This window comes from Perca fluviatilis, chromosome 16, assembly GCF_010015445.1.
Source record: "Perca fluviatilis chromosome 16, GENO_Pfluv_1.0, whole genome shotgun sequence".
Classification (NCBI taxonomy): Eukaryota; Metazoa; Chordata; class Actinopteri; order Perciformes; family Percidae; genus Perca; species Perca fluviatilis.
In genome coordinates, this window is record NC_053127.1 from 9,652,595 (window position 1) to 9,670,133 (window position 17,539).

At 41.8% G+C, this 17,539-nt stretch overlaps 1 protein-coding gene across 5 annotated transcripts in view; it reads left to right on the plus strand.

The window, feature by feature from the left end:
- The first annotated feature begins 9,327 nt into the window (after positions 1 to 9,327).
- Positions 9,328 to 17,539, plus strand: part of cadm1a (cell adhesion molecule 1a) — a 414,371-nt gene continuing 406,159 nt past the window's right edge. For all 5 annotated transcript variants that reach the window (XM_039777288.1, XM_039777290.1, XM_039777291.1 and 2 more), the window contains exon 1: positions 9,328 to 9,442. In XM_039777288.1, coding sequence (XP_039633222.1) covers positions 9,370 to 9,442 — 73 coding nt within the window. In that variant the 5' untranslated portion in view covers positions 9,328 to 9,369. The remainder of the gene's footprint in view (positions 9,443 to 17,539) is intronic.

Consider the following 17,539-nt stretch of genomic DNA (forward strand, 5'->3'; position numbering starts at 1 on the left):
CTGGCTAATTGGTGAATGAATGACTGAATAATTGGGAAGAGGTGCAAATTGGAGCTCAAATCCATTCAGAGTTTAGCATATCTGTAGTTGTTTAAAAACAAATCCTTCTTTTAAAAGTAGACAGAAATTATTTTAAAAGCAATTTTTCAAAGGCATGTACCGCCAAACCTTTCTGGCAATTTGCGGGGAATAGTGCCCTTTTTACCCTGTTCCCAAGCGTACATACATGCAATTACTTGAAATACTGCGAAATATCCATGAAACACACACACACACACACACACACACACACACACACACACACACACACACACACACACACACACAACACCGTGGATGAAACAAAGCCAAAGGATAAATTGCACAAGAAAACCCACGGCGCCTTAAGGGGTTCAACTCACATTTGGTTGACTGTCATGAATATTTATCATGTGGAGAATAAAGGACTGTATATTTGCTTTTCAATAATATCCCCCAAAATCTGAGCTCAACTTAATTTCAATAAAACATCAGGAAATGTATATGTAGACACATAAGGAGAAACTCCTAAATTACCTTAATCACGTAACATAAAGCCGCTTCAAGGAATATAGTCTTGTATATAAAGACTTCATTACCATTGAAGATATGTTTTCATTCATATCACTGGCATCATCCCAGATAATGATGAAAGAGGAGAGTGGTGCTCGGAATCTCACACCACCCCTGGCTCTTTTGGGGGGGAGGTGACTATTGCTTGGCTTGTCAGCCTGCAATCCTGCCAAGCTCTTGACAGACCAAAGGTATGGACGGTTCACAAACAGAATGGTTAAATCCGGCCCGCATCAAAGGCCTGAATAGGAAATCAAAATCAAGTGGAGAGAATGTCAATGAACTGCATTATCTACAGCGATTGGAGTAGACAGCATTAGAAGGTTCTGAAAAAGCAAAGACAGTAGTTTATGTTACTTTTACTTTGTCACCAAAAAAAAGAAAATAGATTTGTTTCTCATCTCATCAGGTATTGCAATTTCTTGAATCTTTTCATCCATTTGATTTGCTTTGCCCTTATTATACAGTATGCGCTGTGTGGTTGTGTCAGTACTTTTTCTTCCAAAGACAGTCTGTGATGTCCAAACAGCCTGACTGAAGCAGCAAAACTCACGTATATCAACCCAAAGTTTCAGAATGTCCGGCCCGGTTTGGGTATCCATCCTCTAATCCATGGCACTGTGGACATTTAAATAGCCGTGAACTTGTTTTTGGGTGTTCTCCGTGTTTTTGTCTTAGAACTTTGACCCTTTCACTTTGTTTTCACCTCAAAGTTAATTATAACAATTTGGTCGCCTAAACATTTTTTTGTTCAGCATTCAGTTGTGCTAAAAGGCGCTCTAAGGATTCGGCTCTACACTCAGTTTTGAACCTTTTTCGCTAGCTAAAATTAGCATCCCAATTAATATCACAGGTAATGTGAATTACAGACGCCCCCTTGCTAACCAAGCTAGCACTAGTGGTAGCTGATAACTCCTCCTTCTCGTCCAAATATGGCTCCACAAAACCAGGATGGCGACGGCCAAAATGCCAAAACTCTTAGATTCAAAACGTTAGTCCACAAACTAATGGGTGACGTCATGGTGGCTACTTCCATTTCTTTTATGGATCAACGTCATTACTTGTGTGTGAGTGAGTTGTGAAGTCGGTGATTTTTGTCGTTATTATAAAACATTTAGCCTACTCAACATGCTGGTCTTTGATAAGGTCGACATCTCCATCAAATCCATGCAAAGCGTGATCCAGGTAACTAGAGAATGTTAGTAGTGGAATGCTTGTAGTTCAATGCCATTCATCTCCAGACATCACCTGACGAATAACTCCTGTGCGGTCGCGCTAATGTAAAACAGTCAACAATCCGTCATGATGCTGACTATTAGATTCCCTTTCACCCATATATATATAAATATGAATATATATATATTTTTTTCTCATCACAAAATGATCCTAGCGGAGGCCGGTAACATTTCCATATAAATATCAATTGACCCTGTGTTTACCTTCTTCACTGAGACGGATGAGAATGAGAAGACTCCGTCAATCGAAGCTGAGCTTTGTGAAGGGAAGATATACAGCACAGGATGAGGAGACAAAGAGAAAGAGAGAAGGCGATAGAGATGAAAGAGGAAGAGCAGGTACTGCCCTCAGTGCCCAAGATAGGATTAGCATGATGTTCCTGTGCTACAAATACTGATCTGACCCTATTCAAACAGTGTAATTATCACATATATAGTATTGTATGAATACATTATTGTATAACACACATTTTTTCTTAAATATATGCACTGTTTGAATCCAATAATTAAAATCCAAAATGATGCAAACTCAAACACAAAGATGAAATAAAGAAGGTGTGTTACATTTGACTTCATTATTCTTAATACACTTTAGCAGGACAGACAAGTGAGGAATCAGGGAGAAAGGCAGTGAATACAGAACAAAAGATAGCAGTCGGAGAGAGAAAAGAACAGAAAGAATGTAACGTTGAAGACACAAGAGGATCTGAGAGTGCTTCTTAAGAAAATTGTTTCCACAGTCATACATTCAGTCACTTAAATGGTAGAAACTACAGAGCATATTTTCTGGAGCACTGAGATCTAATGAGAACATAAATCAGTTTCAACAAATGAGAAAAGTCCCAGTTTTATAGGGTTATAAATGTGTACCGGGGCTTTAACACAGCCTCACGAGACAGCCCATTTCCTCTTCGCTCTCTACTTCTCTCCTTCAGTTGGATCAATTACTTACTTCGTCCTGCCAATATTTTGAACCTTGACAAAATGAAAAAGTACAATTATCATCAGCAAACTGTATTAACTTGCTGAAATATTGTTTTAATGTTCAGTTTTGGTTTATATTTTGTTACATTTCACATTCTCTCTCATAAATCTCCTCCTGTCTGTCAGCTGTCTGTCTCAGAGCAGTTAGTTCTGCTGTACTGTGCCATTTACCTGACAATTACCTGCTCCCCGTCAGATTAAACAAGGCAGGCTTCTTTGTCTCACATTGCATCTACAAACTAGAGCGGCAGCACCAACTTTACAAAAATAGTGAAGCTAACTTGCGATATTGTCAATAAGCACACATATATGTAATCCTGCTACAAAGTGAATCAAAGTGTGGATCACAATGGCAACAAAGCCCCACACTTTAACTGCTACACTCTGCATTGTCGAAATATAATGTTGTGTGCACCTTTTGTGTGCACCTGGCTACTTCAGCATGAAATGGCTTATTGTCGCATGGAAACATCTTTCTTCGGGTTCTTTGGCTATTACCATCTGTGCACAGCGCATTTAGAATTGCATCGTAGTGGGGTCCCATCTTAAAGGAAGACTGCTCAACTCCCTTATAGCCCGAGTTGATGGGCTGAATGGGATATGGAAACGCCGTTGCCAAATAAGATCTGACATAGCGAGCATTCAACTCACAACCTGAGTCTCATGCCTTTGGTTCACCCTACTGGCCTATGCCCATCATTGTTCCCCATTTCAACATCTGTTCATCCCCTCATGCTTAACGCCCATTTCTTCCCACCTCTGGACCCTCATCCCTCTTTCACAGACTCTTATTCACCACCCGCAGCCTTAACTGTCCTTATACCAACAATTAACAGATTTGCATACACAAGTGGCACAGCCTTTGTTAGTGCAAGTACTTCATATAAAATGCTGCTGTGCGAATATTGCAGCAAATAAGAATGTTCCCTTTTGTGGCTTCAAATCAAACCCACACCTCCCTTTTAAAGTGTGCTAAATCATCATGGGCTCACACCACGATATTTATCGACTCTCATCATCCATCATGTAATCCCTTTTGGCCTCAGATCACAAGACGGTGGTTACCTTACTTCCCACAGAATCCAAAACTCTGCAGGCAGCAGAGGGTTTTCTCTTTCTGGGATCAACCTCCTCGCCTTGCGATAAAGGAAACACTGACCGTGTAAACCTTCCAATTGATAGCCTATCTATTCTCATTGTCATATGCCCGACACTAGCACCGTCTAGCTCATTAGAGGCAGTCTCTACTCATACCCCAGCCTAGATGGCTGTAATACAGAAACAGGCCAGTGGGAACCCAGAATACCTCTTACATTCCAGCCTGGTCTCACAGAATTCCGTGAAATGATCACGACTTGTTAACAACGCATTACGTGGTGGTGGCACGGAATGTGTGAAAAATCTGTGTGGCCACCACGGAAAACGGTGCCAATGTAAAGTCAATGAAAAGATGACGTAGCACTAAGAGCGACTACGGTAGCGAGTACTATGTAAGGCCGAAATTCCACATAGGGAGGTTGGTTGGGGTGGTGGATGGGTCAAACAACACAGGACTTTCACCCAGGAGACAGAGGTTCGTGTCCCACATGTCAGGTTTCCTAAAGTCGCTTTCTTTTTTTCCGTCCCGTTCTTCTCGCGTGTCACGAAACCGTAAGCCCACCCACGACCTTTTCCTGAACCCAACCGTCCCGTTCTTCCCGCGTATCACGGAACCATAAGCCCACCCGTGACCTTTTCCTTAACTTAATATAAGGGCCCATCACGGAATGGCGATCCGTGTTCATTTCACAGAATTCTTCCGTGGGCCCATCACGGAATGTTTTGCGATTCCGTGAAACTGCCACAGATTTCACGGAATTCTGTGAGATCAGGTTGTACATTCCTAGCTGCTGCACCACCACACTCAGTTGGCCTGCTATCTGCCGTGCGTGTGTGGCTATTTATCTTTTCTGTCTGTAAGACACTGGCCTGATGTAGTGATTCTACCTGGTAGTAGTTGAATATGAATCTACTTCTGAAGACGCTGATCCTGGCTAACAATCCACCACACTACGTTGGTCTGAGTCATATGCGTTTGCTGTCCATTTGACTGTTTTGTCTGCATCTACTGTGCCCTTCCGGGTAGAGATTGTTGAGCAGATGAATGTGTGATGGGGAGCAACTAGTGCAAATCCAGCTTCACACAATCACAGCCTGAATTACACTCACTGTGACTTGGTGGCACCTCTTTCAGTCTGGAGAAGGAGACCAGTCATCAGCACAGCCTGGATTGCCAAACAGCTCAATCCAAAATGTCTTTCACACTGCAAACTTCCGCAGAAATACAGGCCATAGCTTTGCTGCGCCTTGCTGCTCGGTCAGGCTGCTGTTAAATAGCAGAATGCAGGTGTGGGCTCAGCTGACCACAGAGTTGTCCATCAATATACATTTATTTTTTCAACAGAAATGACTGCTTTCCTTTTTATATCAAGAAACCGTTTTGAAACATTTAGCATTTTCTCAGGATCTCTCAGGGATATTGATCGCAGAGGCTGAATGGCATTCCTCGTAGTTCCTGTCCTTTATTTTGGACCAGTTTGTTTGGCTAGTAATTTGGTAGATTTTGACCAGTTAAGTTTAATTTTTTGTTTATTAGGTTTGGTTTGTTGGTCTATGCCTATACGATTTACATGGTAGAATACTAGTTAACAGTTGAGACATTTTACTCTGAACCAAAGAGTTGGAGCAATATACATTACAATTTAAAGTTAACAAGGCTAAAATAAAGTTGGATAAAGCTTTGATTATCTTCAGGAGAAATCCCCTTAGCAACAAAGGTAATAGCATACACCAAGGAGAATAAAAGTTAACATAAACATAGAGTTAGTAAAAAAAAAAAAAACAAGATGGTTACATCAACACACTGCAGCTTGCATTTCAGATACACCATGAGAGGAGGGAAAGTGGATTATATATGGATGCAGTGTTATTTTACAGTATCTACTGGTCATCTGCATATAAGCCCTACAGTAGTAGCATGTTTTCATAACATTACCAGACACAGTATGTATGTAGCCAACCTAAGTACACATATTATGTTAGAATAACATAACAAAGCATTGTCAAAGGTAATATGTAATACTGACAACTAATACAAAACTGGAGAGAGTCGTCTCCCCCGCCCCCTCCTCCCCAGAGTCGAAGTTCACGGGGGTTGCCAGGCTCAGACCGCAGCCTCCACAACAATGTTGCTAGACGCTTGTCTCACATAGCCAGACATTACTCCACAGCACAGCGGAGTAGCTAACGTTAGATGCTAGTCTCACATAGCCAGACATTACTCCACAGCACAGCGGAGTAGCTAACGTTAGATGCTAGTCTCACATAGCCAGACATTACTCCACAGCACAGCGGAGTAGCTAACGTTAGATGCTAGTCTCACATAGCCAGACATTACTCCACAGCACAGCGGAGTAGCTAACGTTAGATGCTAGTCTCACATAGCCAGACATTACTCCACAGCACAGCGGAGTAGCTAACGTTAGATGCTGGCTATATTGGCAGTCATAAAAGCCCGTGCTCACGGGGAGCTCTGTACCCAACTGACAGCAGTGTTTCCTCCTATGTTGATTTTGTAGTGGCGGCCCACCATGGCAAACTTCCTACCGCCACGGTATCAGAAATAGGGCTGTACAAAAAATTGAACTATCCTGCCGACATAATGCCCCCCCCCCCACATTGCAATTTAACAATAAGTCGAACTATTCAGAGGTTATTGGGTCCAGTTTAACTCCACATACTGTTGTGTTGATGTAGTTTATCGTCAAAATGTTCGCTTTCTTCCGAGTTGACTATTAAACCAACAGCTCCACCAAAAACGTCACCGCGGTGGGTCCGTTCTAAGTGTAGGTTGTTCAGACAGACCTGCCCCCACTGTTAAAAAAAAAAATCCAAAAGGAAACACTGGACAGATATACTTTTCCAGCTTAGAATTACAGTAGGAACCGCTAAAAATAACACTACCATGCCGTCCTCTCCACCCGACTGTACACACTTTAAATTCAAATTCTTGACTTAAAATAACTCACCGTTGTCGGCTATGGCCACTGACCAGGCTACACGTTGTAAACAGCCGTGGCCCGCTTGCCTGGTCCTCCGGTAACATTAGCAGGGTTAGCATGACGGCGTTAGCTAGGACCAGTCGGGATCACTCTACTGGCTGTGTCCCAATTGTTTTTGCGAGTGTTGAAATGACATAAAATGCCCGTCCCTTGTAGCTGTGATAAATTAGCCTGAATGCTTACCTGTTCAGGAGTAAATTGGCCAACTCGGTGTCCTTTTGGGCTCTAATGGCTCCATCTTTCAAATACATCTCCAATATTTACCAAAGGTTTGTTACGTCTCAGGTCACGCAACTGTTAGAAACATGCCGTTGTTTTTAGGTCGGGTAGAATCTAACTCCGTTGATCCCGTTTGTTTGTTTGCTGCTTTCATGGCTATACTAATGTTTCAGCTGTAGCGTGCTGGGTTTACGTTTTTACAGGTATATCTGGCAACCTGGCCTGGCTGTCAAACTGGGCCGTTGATAACAACACACAGGCCAAAACACAAACAGAAATTCTGTAGAAATTTGTAAAAGGAGAAAATACTGGCATTAGCATTGTTGTCAGAAAAGATAGTATTTCAACTTAGCATGTTTCCTTATAGCTGATGATGCATTGGGGTCATTTTTGGATTTATTACAGTAAATATATTACATATTGGACCTAAGCCTCATCCCAATGAATGAAGAGTTCCCATTTGGTCAGTAGAGTATGCCAGCTTTTTTTTATCTTTTAATTCCTTTTTGGACCAATCAGTCGAGATCAGTCTGAACTGTGGAATTCAGCAGTGAAAAGAATCATATACCCTCACTTTAAAAATCAGGTTAGGCTTGTCAGCATAGCTGGCCCAAGATTGTAGCAAATAAGCAGCTGCTTACATAATTTGGGGTTGATTTACCCTCAATGTAATTATTATGATTATGTCAAATATAACTCACTTGTTTAGATCAAACTAAAACTAATCAAACTATTTAAATGGAACAAAAGAGCATGTGAAAGTTCTGATCTGTTCCTGGTTTTTTTTTCTCCAGCTATAGGCTGTGGCCCATTGTCTCTCAAGCGAAGATGGAGATGATCATTCATGCATTCCTTTCACCCTCACTCTCCAACCACTTAAAGCATGGTGATTGTGAGGGACCAAGCAGTACAGCACGAGGAGTCCCAGGTAAGTCTTAAAGAGAAGGGTATTACACAAAAAATAGCAAATCAAACTGTTAACAAACACATGAAGATAAAGTTTTGGGCCCATAAAAGAGGTCACATTAACAGAACGTAACTAAATCCCTGACAAAACAAACTCAACATACAACTGACTTAAGAAAGAAGAAACAAAGGTGACCCACTGGTTGATCATACCAGGTTTTACACAAAGGGGAAGCTAACACTAAAACATTACTAGCTATAGTGTGTAGTTTCTGTCTGCCCCATGAGGAATTCTAAGTAATGACAACAACACTGTTGCCGCGTCCACATGATACAAGCATACAGTGATCGCGCACCACCCCCACCACTCCTCCAGGCAGTTGCTAGTAGCCAAGGAAGACATGGAGGATTTAAAATAAGCATGATGGACTCTTCAGAAAAAGTAATTATCTTCACTCGAACTTCTGCAAGCGGAAGTCGCCGGACTACACCATTTTATAAACATAGCCATACTGAGATATAGAGAGAGAGAGAGAGTTGTGTGGAGCTGATAGGCTTAATTAGCTTTCTATCAACTCATTTGGCAATGGCTTGAATGCAACGGACATCCATTAATATAAAATAGTTTAGCTTGAAACTACAAATAACAATCAAAACACTTATTCCAAAAAAACATACTTAACATTAACCAAAACAAACATACTTAATAAAATAATTCAAGTAAAAAGTAATCTAAAGAAAGAATGAAGCTCCCCCATAAGCAGCACTATTATTTATTTCCTTTCAGAGAGTGAACGAGACCGACACCAGACCAGCTCCCGCCCAGCTGACCAGCTCCACAGGTCTCCGAAGGACGCACAGGTCCCAGTCAAACCAGGCCCCCCTTGCTGGTTTTCTCCTGAATCAGGGAAGTCCAGGCGAAGAATCAACTGTGGGTGGGGGGCCCCTGGGGGACTCAAAAATACTATGGCCGGCCCTGCTCGTCTAAAATATTGCACACTGTAAGCGTAAGTCGTTGATGATCAATACAGGTTTTTTTTTAAAGAAAGTTTCATCCCAAACCGTTCAGTCTTAAGATAGGCAGGAGCAAGAGAATAACAGGACCAGAACAACACAGCTTTAAAAGCATTGGTTATTTCCCCTTCTGAGTAAATTCAAACGAGTCGTGGAATACAAGACACATTCATTAAGTAACACGATTTATAAAAAATAAAGCTGCGAATTAAATGAATATGGTAAATAGTACCCTCCCTTTCTCGCATCTCATTAACTGAGTCCCGTCGTAGCTCTAGGTGAAGCTGCCTCTCGCTGCCATACAGAAGCAGGTGTCCAACATGGCGATCACTGGCAGCGGCTCTCTCGCGACTATTCTCTTTTTATTCATGTTTCAAGCGGCTCTTCTTAAAGGTAGGACTTTTCCTTTGATGTCTAAATGGAATACACACTTTCCTCTCATGTTCCCATGGATGTAGATGGAGGAGTGTGATTTTTATCAGCGTATTGGGCAATTTTTGAACGTGCGCGGCGGAGCATTTGGATGTATGATGTTGTTGAGCAAGTAAGAAAACATAACTGTCCATAAAGTTGAAATACGGAATAGAATGAGCAGATTTATGTGTCTGCCGTGTATAGTAACAGATACGCTGCCTAGGAATACATCACTTTGGTCAGCTCACCATTATAAATCGCTTTTGCCGCTACACAGCTGGCAACTCTTTAATGTGGCCAAATTCTGTTGTGAAAAGACACATAGCGTGGTCTTTTGGCGCTCAAAGGGCACGGAGAGATACATTGGCATGCTTAAATGGGTGTTTGTTTGGTCATTTAGCTAGCTTGGTTACTTTAGTGGCATATTGTTTACACCGGAGCCTGGACTGCTGTAAATCACAGAAAACAGCGGTGCGTTAAAGTGGAATATGCAGCAGCCCTGCCAACGTGCAGTTTGAGGAAACGCTACAGCGAACTCCATCCAAAGCTGTAATCATTTTAATTGGACGCCCTTCAGTCACAGATTCATACACAATAGAACGTGACTCATAACGTATCGATAATACTGTGGCGTTTTGATAAATTCGGCGTCAAGGTAACTCTCGAATAAGCAGTTATTTTCCATTTAAACTTATTTTTTTTTTAAAATTCGTTCACTATCGGCCACCCCGCTGGATTTCGGTGGTTTGACTCCGAACGACGTGCGAACCTTTTTAGAAAAGTTGTCATTTTAGTGAAACATGTGGTACTCTGTGTTTTGGATGTATGCCGAAGTGAAAATCATGTTAGAGTGGTCCACACTCGGTGTTCTGTTACCTCCTAATACGTATGTACTCTTGCGGGTAAACAAGAGAAGATGAATTTGCCTGAGTTTCCAACAGCGTTCCGGGCTGTGGTTTCGTGATATCGGGACTGGATTTAGCATCGTGCATTGAAACATCAAAGGTTCATGCGGGTGTAGTGATCTGAGCCCGATGCCTTTAGGAAGCGAATAGGTTACAGATAAAGCTCGTGATGGTGACAACTGCGACATGAATTGTATGCGCTTTTTGGCATTTAAACGATTTGTGGCTTGAGTGATATACATTTGCGAGTTGGTGGGCTGCAAAACACGTTAATTTACCAGACTAAGACGGGATAAAGTATTGTGTTAACGTGTGTTGTAGCCTACGAAGTCAGCGTAGGTCGTGCCCTAGTGAGGGATGCACATTCGGTTTGGGGTTATTTATCTTTGCGCATTGATACGATGAAGATGTAGCATATAGTGCAATTCTAGTAACGTTAGTCGGGGCAACGCACCCCTATACAAACTATAAACCCGTTTAAATAGGTTACACAATTATATAACTGGCTAAACTAAAGCTTTGTGGTGAATTTCAGCACAGTTGCTGTGCCGTTTCATCCTCCCGTTATATCACGTCAAGTCAGTTCCGTCATGAATGATTACGAACAAAGTTATCAAGCTGCTCCTCATAAGAACATACAGCTTTTTATGCTGAGGTCGAGCCTCTAATGGTGAGAGAAACAGGGAGGCAAATGTCGCCGTTTGTCACAGTGTGGATTACCCACCAGACTTTAATCCATTACGTTTATCCATTAAAATGGACGCACGCTGATTTTTTTTTTTTTTCTTCATGCGACAAGTAATTTAAACAGTCCTATAAAGCAAATGAAACCAGACAAGGTTCTTGTTGATCTTTGGTCAGTGGGCAGTGCTGCTGTACCTTCGTGGAAATGGCTCCGCTGATTTCAAACAAAGCTCAGGCCGTGCTTGCACAAACCACATCAATTATTTACCTCCACACAGGATCACATTGTGCTAAGCATTGCAGGATGTTTTTTTTTTTTTTGTTTTTTTTCTCTCCACTCAATGCAAATAAATGGAAGTTGGTGAGGGGAATTGCTTTGCAGTCGGAGAGAAGGCTGCATTAATTAATTTCACCCTGACTATAAGTTCCATTTTGGCACACAGGCTCGCCTCATACGGTTATCAAATCACACAAGTGCTCAAAGTGAAATAGATTTATGAGAAAGCATTCACAGTTCGCTGCGTTCGACTGCCGTGGCTCTTGTTTCAGATGACTCTCTAGAGACAACTATCATCCTTTGGAAATAAACTAATAACATGATTAGTTTTATATGATTTGTCTATACATGCAGAATGTACAGTGTACATAAGCCTTTTCAACTGACTCAAACAGGAAGTAGGGAGTTACTGGGCATATGTCTTAAACCTGGGGTCCGGGCACCCCTTAGATCACGGGGGGGGGGGGTCTTTATCTGGTTTGAGGTTGAGGTAAAAAAAAAAAATATTTGCACATGTTAAACAAATTATGATAATACACTACAATATATAATGTATAGAAAAGTCGGTATAAAAACTATATATTTTTGTTCTTGCTTAAAATTGGGGCTACTTAGTAGGCCAAACCTCCAGGACCTCTTAACCTGTGGCCCCTGCTGTCATCAGGTCAGCTGCTAGCTGCTATCATCCTCGTTTTTCCCTTTTCTTTTCTTAGACATAAGTAGGGGGGGCGCCAAGGAAAAAAGGTTGGGAACCACTGTCTTAAACAGTGCACGTATTTCACACAATCATGATATATTTGAATAAATAGCAATTGACTTAGGTGATGTTAATATTTCTTTAAAGGTAAGGGGCTCTACCTGAGCACGGAGATGGCCACCGCTATTTTTAAACATCAAAGGAAAATATAATTTCATTATGGTAAGAGAGAACATGCACTGTAAAACACATTGTTACCAAATGTACCAATATAAGCACACACATGTTGCCTAATAAAGTTTGTATATTTAGTATCTTAAGTCTGCACAGAATAGTAATAGACTGATGGCAGTCATTAGTTTGACTTCTACAAATAATTTGACTTTGAATTGGTTGTGCCGGTGACATTTCACATTTAGAATCTCTGCCTATATTCACTAGCCTGGGAAAACCCTGACGAACTTCCGGCATATTTGAGATTTGCTCTGCAAGTCAGTCTGGCCAAGATCCCATTCAAGCCCATTTCCAATGTCTCAAAATCGAGGCACCAGTCATAACCGTTGAGGCGGGCTTTACACGATGACGATAGCGCAGCGACGGTGAGCAGCTTTTTGTTTACATTCAACATGACGGCCACCGAAACGCATCACCCCGTTGATGCAGCTGTCACTGCTACGTCACCCGGATCGTTGGTCTGATTGGTTGAAGGACTATCCAATTGCTCCCAGAGGCATTTGAGCGGCGTCTGTTGGTGACGCCCCCTTTGGAAATGCGCTGTGAATGAAGCTTTCCCAGACCCACTCTGTTACAACTGAAAAGTGTCTGGTGTCAACCAGGCTAGAACTTCACTGTTTTTAAGGAATTATTGGATTATGGAATTGTACATTTCAATCAAGTTTATTTTATTTTTTTATATTTTTTTTTTAGTAGTAGTAGTAGTAGTAGTAGTAGTGAAGCCACTTTTCTGTTTAGGTTGCTGTTCATAAAATGTATTTTGTTAAAGATGGAAGAATAATCCCAAAGAATCTATGAATAACTAATAAGAGTGATAACCATGCAATCCTAAAGTGGTTGCAAGTACCATGCAGGCATATCTTGCATCCTGTAAATTATGAATGCTGTAATATAATTGAAATGTATGTCATTTAGTCATCTTTATGCAATTCCATTATGGTTCTGCATACAAATATTTAGTAAATCCAATTGTAATGCAGATTATACAGCATGGTACTTTACAGGTATTACTAAAGGGTGCTAACGCAGCACACTCCGACCACAAGCTTACTGAGACTCCAATCCATCAGTTTTACTGAGAAGCATTTTTGCTTCCATTTTTCTTTTTTTTCTTTTTTTCCAAGTTATGTAACTGTGACAGTGCAAGTGTCAGCAGGGGCTGTAAGTGTTTGAATGCAGGGGAAATGTTACATATAGCAAGTTAATAAATGTAGGTATGGTAAGTATATGATTTGAACATTACCTTTTAGTTTTTTTCTGGGTTTACACGGTTCCTGTGAGTTTGATCTTGGATACTGGTTATGTTTCATATCTACTGTACGTCTCATGAAGTTGCAGTAGCTAGATTTAAGCTTTGCCAAAGAATCCAACATATTTCCATGGGCCAACACATTCTCACTCCCATCGCGTTTATAAAAAAAAAAAAAAAAAAGAGAGAGAGGACGCTTGGTCTGGTGCCTTTTGGCGTTGTTTTTGACGCTAAAAATCTCCTTTAGTCAGATCTAAACGTGCTTGGGCGGGTCTATTGGTGTCACTTTGGTTTAGGAAAAGATTGTGGGTGGGCTAATATATGGTACGTTTCTTTGACACGCGGGACAAGAACGGGACAGTTGGGTTTAGGAAAAGAAGAACAGGAGAGTGGGGTTTAGGAAAAGAAGAACGGTACAGTTGGGTTTAGGAAAAGAAGAACGGGACATTTGGGTTTAGGAAAAGAAGAACGGGACAGTTGGGTTTAGGAAAAGAAGAACGGGACATTTGGGTTTAGGAAAGGAAGAACGGGACAGTTGGGTTTAGGAAAAGGAGAACGGGACATTTGGGTTTAGGAAAGGAAGAACGGGACAGTTGGGTTTAGGAAAGGAAGAACGGGACATTTGGGTTTAGGTAAAGAAGAACGGGACATTTCGGTTTAGGTAAAGAAGAACGGGACATTTAGGTTTAGGTAAAGAAGAACGGGACAGTTGGGTTTAGGTAAAGAAGAACGGGACAGTTGGGTTTAGGTAAAGAAGAACGGGACAGTTGGGTTTAGGAAAAGAAGAACGGGACAGTTGGGTTTAGGTAAAGAAGAACGGAACAGTTGGGTTTAGGTAAAGAAGAACGGGACAGTTGGGTTTAGGTAAAGAAGAACGGGACAGTTGGGTTTAGGTAAAGAAGAACGGGACAGTTGGGTTTAGGTAAAGAAGAACGGAACAGTTGGGTTTAGGTAAAGAAGAACGGAACATTTAGGTTTAGGAAAAGAAGAACGGGACAGTTGGGTTTAGGTAAAGAAGAACGGGACAGTTGGGTTTAGGTAAAGAAGAACGGGACAGTTGGGTTTAGGTAAAGAAGAACGGAACATTTAGGTTTAGGAAAAGAAGAACGGGACAGTTGGGTTTAGGAAAAGACAAATGGGACAGTTGGGTTTAGGAAAAGACAAATGGGACAGTTGGGTTTAGGTAAAGAAGAACGGGACAGTTGGGTTTAGGTAAAGAAGAACGGGACAGTTGGGTTTAGGTAAAGAAGAACGGGACAGTTGGGTTTAGGTAAAGAAGCAGAACCAGTTGGGTTTAGGTAAAGAAGAACGGAACAGTTGGGTTTAGGTAAAGAAGAACGAAACATTGTTAGGTTTAGAAAGAAGAACGGGACAGTTGGGTTTGGGTAAAGAAGAACGGGACAGTTGGGTTTTAGGTAAAGAAGAACGGGACAGTTGGGTTTAGGTAAAGAAGAACGGAACATTTAGGTTTAGGAAAAGAAGAACGGGACAGTTGGGTTTAGGAAAAGACAAATGGGACAGTTGGGTTTAGGAAAAGACAAATGGGACAGTTGGGTTTAGGTAAAGAAGAACGGGACAGTTGGGTTTAGGTAAAGAAGAACGGGACAGTTGGGTTTAGGTAAAGAAGAACGGGACAGTTGGGTTTAGGAAAAGAAGAACGGGACAGTTGGGTTTAGGTAAAGAAGAATGGGACAGTTGGGTTTAGGAAAAGTGACATGCGGGACATTCACCCTTGTGTTGTTTGACCCAACCTCCACCTCAACCAGCCTCCCTACGCAGGACTTCGGTCTTTCATACTACTCCCTACCGTTGTGGCTCTTAATACTACGTCATCTTCAAGCGCCGCGTAGCTGCTGCTCTGCCCGGGGCGTTCTACACACACTGAAGGGTGCTTTTTGCGTCGTATCTGACGCTGACAGCCACTGACCAAGCGTTCGTATTTCACGAGTTCGGAGTGAAAACGGGTTGTCCATGGGCATTCTGAAATTTTAGATTGCTTGTTTTCAGCGTGCAAATAATCACTATTCCGTCAGACAGTGGACCGGAGTAAAATTAGATCACTTTGAACTTTTTTGTGGTATGGAGTTACTCTGTCTACTTCCGGCGTTGTCAGGTCTTTGTTGACGGAGATACAGCATACTGTACAGAATGAGTCATCTTCTTTTTTTTAATTTTTTTTTATATGCAGTATAAAGCCTGAAATATTGCATAACTGCAGGCATTATTTTCGTTAGTGGTTATTGGCCTGAGTTCACAGTTTACTCTTTTAATTTTATGTCTGATGATTACTGAAGTATGTAAACTGAAGGGTGCATGGACAGCCATATTTCTCCTACTACCTCATTGTGATGAATGCAGGATCATTCTCAACTGTACCAATATGAGGGATATCACGTGATATCACTTAATCAGAGAAGTCATTTGGCAGAGTTTTCCTAAAAATCTATGATGGCGCACACGAGAAGAGTTTAGGCGGCAGTTTGCATAGATTTATGAATACACAGATGTCCTGAAGTGCGTCTCATCACAAATCTCTGTTGCATCTGAAGCAGATTTGTCAATTTGTGAATACCATGTACAGCACATGTGTCAAACTCAAGACCCAGCCCCTTGCAGATTTTGATCCAGCCCGCATATCAATTAAGGTTCATAATAAATTTTGGCCCGCCTAGGTTTTGTCGCTTTTTCAACGTTTGCTGCTTTCTCTGAAGTTTTTGGTCACTTTTTGCCAACGCATTTGGCGCTTTTTTTTTTCCTCAATGATTTAGCCCCTTTTTAAGTTTTTTTTTTTTTTTTTTGGCACGTTTTCTGAAGGTTTGATGGTTAAGTTACTTTTTCGGGGCTTTATGTTGACCAAACTGTAAGTGAAAAGACTATATGGGACATGCAATAATACAGTAAAAGATGTTTTCTATTAAATGAAGCATGTCAGTAAACTAGCCATGTCTGGCCCTTGATGTGATTTTTAGTTTCCAGTGTGGCCCTTTAGTGAAGTCCAGTTTGACACCCCTGATGTACAGTGTGGGTGCTAAAGAGCTCTATTGGTGCTGTTATGGCTGCAGAGTTTCATTTGGAGTTTTACTGTTCCGTAATGATCTAAATGCGGTTTTACAGACTCCCTTTTTTAGTTTTGCCCTGACAAAAATCATTGACTGAATTGATAATGTATTCCCTTGTAAAAAGTTATAAATTGCCATTTCAGTTTATCACTGTGAACCAGCACAAAACATTGACTACGGGCAGCTTCCATTACAACCCCCCCCCAGCCTTTATTAGACTCAGTTGAATCCTCCACACAGCGTGGTTTGGCTCCGAGTCAAGCTGGTAGAAGCCCTGGTGATGGAAAACAGGTGTGGAAATGGACTTGTTCTCCCTCTGTGCACCCCCCCCAGCAGCCTCTCCAGCTGTAATGAAGAACAATGGCTTTATTCCTGAAGGGAGGGGACCCAAGTGACCCCCCCCCCACCCACCTCCTCCTTCTCCTCCTGCCCAAGCCAGTCTACACTGCTGGCAAGCCAACAGATGACTGGGCTGGGTCGCATCTGGCCTCTGTGCACTTAGTGTAATCAAAGAGGGGAGAAAAAAAAAAAAAAAAAGGTTTATGGCCTACTTGTTAGTGAGCCGTCGACTGATGGGATGTCAAGTAAGCACCCTCCGATTCCAAATCTCTCGAGGGTTGGAGAGGGGGTGGGCGTGGGCAGCAATCTGCCATTCTGAACGCAGCCTATTGGCCTAGGTGTCGAATTAGACTGGGCTGTACAGTTCGACAATCTGGCCGTGAAATGAGTCAAAATTCAACCGACGTTTGAATATTTATGATCGCATTTACATAATGTTGATGTACAAAGGGCTACTGAGGTGAATGCAAATATTTTCCAAACTGCACTTGTAGAAGTCTTGTCCAGCCGAGGCCTCTAGCAAGCGTGCACTAAAAACAAATGCAGACTAGTTTTGAAATACTCGGCAAATCACTTTGAGAGCAAGAATGACTAAGGCTAAGGCACGACACGCCCCTGATGCATTTATTCAG